The 4,884-nt window shown below is 29.9% G+C and overlaps 1 protein-coding gene across 1 annotated transcript; it reads left to right on the plus strand.

The window, feature by feature from the left end:
* The first annotated feature begins 2,660 nt into the window (after window positions 1–2,660).
* On the plus strand, window positions 2,661–4,451 carry LOC145841275 (poly [ADP-ribose] polymerase 2-like). The gene has a single exon (XM_082948641.1). The coding sequence runs from the start codon at window positions 2,661–2,663 to the stop codon at window positions 4,449–4,451; it is 1,791 nt and encodes a 596-aa protein (XP_082804767.1).
* The last annotated feature ends 433 nt before the right edge of the window (window positions 4,452–4,884 follow it).

Consider the following 4,884-nt stretch of genomic DNA (forward strand, 5'->3'; position numbering starts at 1 on the left):
ATCATCAGACCACAAGTTTTGGTAAACTGAGACCGGTTGTGACTGACTGAATTTTTAATGAAAATTTAAGTATTAAGTTTAAATAGTGTTATTAAGAATACAAGGGCTTAAACTGTTCAAAAAATCTTTAAAATCCAACTTAGAGCATTAACTGAGGTTTAAAAAATTGTTATTTAATCAATACTTAATCAAAAGATTTCTAAAAAATATATACAGGTTTTAACATTCTGCTCAAAGTACCTTAATCTTTGAAAGTTTAATAGAGTAAACAAATAATAGAATTTTACTACTTTTATGATTTTAAAAAAATAAGAATTTTACAACTACTTCAAATCATAGTAAACAAAGCTTTTAAACACCTTTTTTTAATTACGAAAGACTAAATAAAAACTTTAATATGATAGATATTTTTATTTTTTTTTTCACTCTTAATTTTCCTTTTTAAAGACATGTGAAACTTATTCTGAGCAAAAATTCTTCAGATTTTCTTATCCTAACTACATTAACTTTTGTTGAAGAAATATTGTTTAATTTAGTTTCAAACTCTGTCAAAAAATTTTTATACAAAAACTATAAAAATACTTGATTTTCAATTTAACAGTTGCTGCTTATATTCTTAAGTAATTTGTTAAGAAAAGTTTACAAAATTTTAACTAAACTGGTTTTTACATTCTCTTTTTTTGTTTGTGAGTATACGTTAACCAATTTTATGTATACTATATTATATAATACAGTTGCTCTTCTATAATTATATAAATTATAACATGTATATGTTTTAAGTCAAGTTTCTAAAAAGTATCAGGGTGGCCATTTTACCTGAAAAACCTCTAAATAAACTAATTTTGTGCAAAAATCTTAAAAAACCTTGATTATAAAACTTTATATTAAATAAATAATTAAATTTATATTGGATAACTAACAACTGTAATATGAAACAAACAAAATCTCCATAAAACCAGTGTCTTATAAGATAATATTTTGGCTTGCAAAGAATCTTTTTCAGAAAGTGCTTTTTTACATATAAGACTGCTGACCCCTGGTTTACATTTAAATGTTTTTTTTTATTTTTTGTTACATTGACTACAACGTTGAATGATTAACTTTTATTCATCATCTTAAAATTTCCAGCTTAATCCAAAATCAGTTCTTGTTGCATGGTATTTTGATGCAATGTCTTAAGAGCACTCAGGATAATTTTAATATAAGTAGTTTGAAAGTTTTTGAAAACATCAGGTTGGCAATGGCTTTTTTTGAAAAACTTAAACTTATTTATTTTATCTAAATCTTAGTCTAGATTTTTAGCTGTTTTTTTCTTAAAAATTTGGTTTTTAATTCTGTTGTTACAATTTATACATTTAAAAATTTTTGACATTAATTACCATACCATTATTTTTTTAATGATTTTGGATCATAATTATTAGTTTTCTAATTTAATTTTAAACTCAGACACATTTTTTTGAGAGTGGCAACCTTATTTGTAACTCGTTTATAATAAATAAAATAGTTTGAAGGACTTTAACTTTTATATTTCCCTAATCCTTTTTCCTTTAGTTTATGAAATTTTTGTGGCATTCCTGGTGGTTTTTTTAACAATTATAAATTATTTTCCTATAACATTGAAGTTTATATTTTATGTGCTTGGTTATATGTTGATATGGGCCTTGTTATAACTGACTATGGCGCTTATATAATGGCACTGTCCTAAGTAAGCCCGTAAATTAATTTCATTATTTAATCTAATAGGTTAATTAAGTGTTTAAGTAACTTATACTATTGTTTAACTCAAATAGAGTCTGTCAGTAAAAATTGTATTTTACAATGAATAAACGCAAAGAGAAAGTAACAATAAAAACTAACACATAATAATAAACAATCTTTAGTTAAACAAATGACAACAAATCAAAATGTCACAGCTAACAGCCTAACTTAGAACGTACAACATTGTTACGCGAGTAAGAGTTTGGTGACTATAAGTTTATGGCTCTTAAAGCTAAAGCGACAAAACTCAGCCTAGCTCAAGCAAAGCTTGTGCTTTTAAACAAATTATGTTCTCTCAAAAAAGAGAATATGCAAATACCATTACAATAGTAAAAGTTGATTTAGTATATTTTAAACACAAATAAATGATATGTGTATGTATATATATGTTTATATATTAAGAAAATTTGATTTAAAAAACTAGATCATATATTTCATAAAAACAATAAAATTCATTTCAAACCGTACCAGTTGAAGATTAAAAATATTTTTTTTGTTTTTATGCAATGTATGTTCTGGTTTTATTAAATTGAATTTTCTCACTAAATTATTTAGCCCTTCAAGTGGACTCTGTGGAAAGTGATTAAGTTTATATAATCAAATTATTTTCTATATGCATATTAGATTTTAAATTGAGTACAATTTCAATTTATAATAAGTTTAACCTATTGAGCAACAATTATGATTCATTTGTAAACTGACTGAATATAGTTTATACCGCACTAAATAGTGGTTATTGTGTATTAAAATGTCTTTATTATAAACTTTTTACAGTATTTATACCAACTCCTTAAGTCAATTTTAATTTATACTTACAACTTGAAAATATAAATTGTTCATAATGGGTAAATCATAATATTCATTACAGTCATTATATATTACAACAATTTAACATCATAGTTATGTCTGGACGAGTTTTGAGAAGTCACAAAAGATCAAAACCTGAAGATGATACAGAAACCACAAAACCACCTGCTAAAGTGTTGAAAACTTCAGTGAAAAAGAAAGCTCCTAAGAATTCAGTCTGTGCTAAAACTACAAAACTTATCAAGCATAAAGGTAAAGAAAACAAGGTTGCTAAGAAAAATGCAGCTGTATCTAAAGATTCAACTACAAAAAAAACTAAGCCACAGCAAAAGAACGCAAATAAGGTTTCTAAAACTACCACTCTAAAAGGCAATAAGCCTCCAAAAGTGGATATAACCAATGTGAGCACTTTAAAAACCGTTACATTTAAAGGAAAAGTACCTGTTGACGATGAATGTGTGGAGTGTAAAAAAGACTATGTTGTTTACAACAAAGAAAACGATGTTTACAATGCCATGCTGAATCAAACTAACATTGCCAATAACAACAACAAGTACTTCCTTCTTCAGCTGCTCAAACACAAGGAAAAACCAGTTTTCAAAGTTTGGTTCAGATGGGGAAGAGTTGGCAGAATTGCTGGTAAAAAGTTGCACGATTGCAGCACTCTCAATGAAGCCATTGAAAAGTTTGAAAAGAAGTTCAGTGACAAGACGAAAAATTACTGGTGTGACAGACATGATTTTGAACGTTTTCCATGCAAGTATGAGTTGATTCACATGGATTATGGCAAGACTGATGAACCTGTAAAAAAAGAGGAATCTTCTGAGATAAAAATTCCGGAATCTATTCTTGAAGAGGAGTTGCAGGCGCTGATGAAGTTGATCTTTGATGTGAAAGAGTTCAACAATATAGTAAAAGAAATGCAGTTTGACCCAAGAAGATCACCGTTAGGCAAGCTCACGACTGTTCAAATACAGTCAGGCTATGAGATACTGACATTAATTGAAAATATACTGAAAAAGAAAGTCAAAGGAAATTTGGTCCATGCTTGCAACCAGTTTTACACAAAAATTCCTCATGACTTTGGTATGAAAGTTCCAACAGTTATTAGGAACCAGGAGGAAATAAAAGAAAAAATCAATTTGCTGGAAGCCTTGAGTGACATCAAAATAGCAATGAAGATGATTGAAGAGTCAATGGTCAAAGGAAATCCTCTTGACAACCAGTACAAAAGCCTTCAGTGCCCAATAAGCGTCCTCAAAAAGACCAGCACCGATTACAAACTGATCGAGAGGTACGTCACCAACACTCACGGAGCCACGCACACCGGCTACACCCTCAACATTCAGAACATTTTTTCTATTGCCAAAAACAAGGGCGGCTTCAACAAAAACCTTGGCAACAGATACCTGCTGTGGCACGGGTCCCGCCTGACAAACTGGTGCGGCATTCTGAAGCAGGGGCTGCGCATTGCTCCCCCGGAAGCCCCCTCAACTGGCTACATGTTTGGCAAGGGGGTTTACTTCGCCGACATGGTCTCAAAGTCAGCCAACTACTGCTGCACGAGCAGAAGACAGCCGACCGGCCTGCTCATCTTGTGCGAAGTTGCTCTTGGTAACCCAAACTGCTTGAAGGCGGCTGATTATGAGGCTGGAAACTTACCAGCTGGCACAGACAGCGTCAAAGGGGTGGGAAAGACCCAGCCGGACCCCAGTGAAAATGTTACTATGGGAGATGGGGTGATCGTCCCTGTTGGAAAGCCAACCACCACCCCAGACTCGGATGACAGCGCCTTGCTGTATAATGAGTACATTGTCTACGACACTGACCAAGTAAGACCCAGGTATCTTGTGCAGCTTGACTTTAATTTTAAAAGTTTGTGGTAGTATTGCAGTTTTATTTGAACTTTATGAAAACTAAAAGTTACCTAGAAATTAAATTCATTTTGAAATACCATTTTATTAATTTATCTAAGAAACAAGTGTTAATAATTCTAAAGTTGAATGTGTATGTAAAAAGTTTTTGTTTTATTTTAGTTTGAAATTAATTAAGTTAAGCTTTATTAATCATTTTTAAAACTTTAAACGAGAGGATGCAAATACTTAAGTTAACAAGTTATGTTATTTAATTTATTATTTGAAGTGTAATAGACAAATACAATTTTAATTTCTTAAAAGCAAAAAATCACTGTTTTAATAATTTCAAATATTAAATTCTATTAAATAATTATTAGTTACTTAACTCTGTTTAGTAGTTTAATTAAAGTAGTTAATTATTTTTTTTATGAAATATAATTTAATATGGAACATTTTGTTATAC

This window comes from Thalia democratica, chromosome 7, assembly GCF_965202585.1.
Source record: "Thalia democratica chromosome 7, ktThaDemo2.hap1.1, whole genome shotgun sequence".
Classification (NCBI taxonomy): domain Eukaryota; kingdom Metazoa; phylum Chordata; class Thaliacea; order Salpida; family Salpidae; genus Thalia; species Thalia democratica.

Excerpts from the sequence above, each read along its gene's own strand:
- LOC145841275 (XM_082948641.1), top strand. The coding sequence starts at position 2,661 with ATGTCTGGACGAGTTTTGAGAAGTCACAAAAGATCAAAACCTGAAGAT.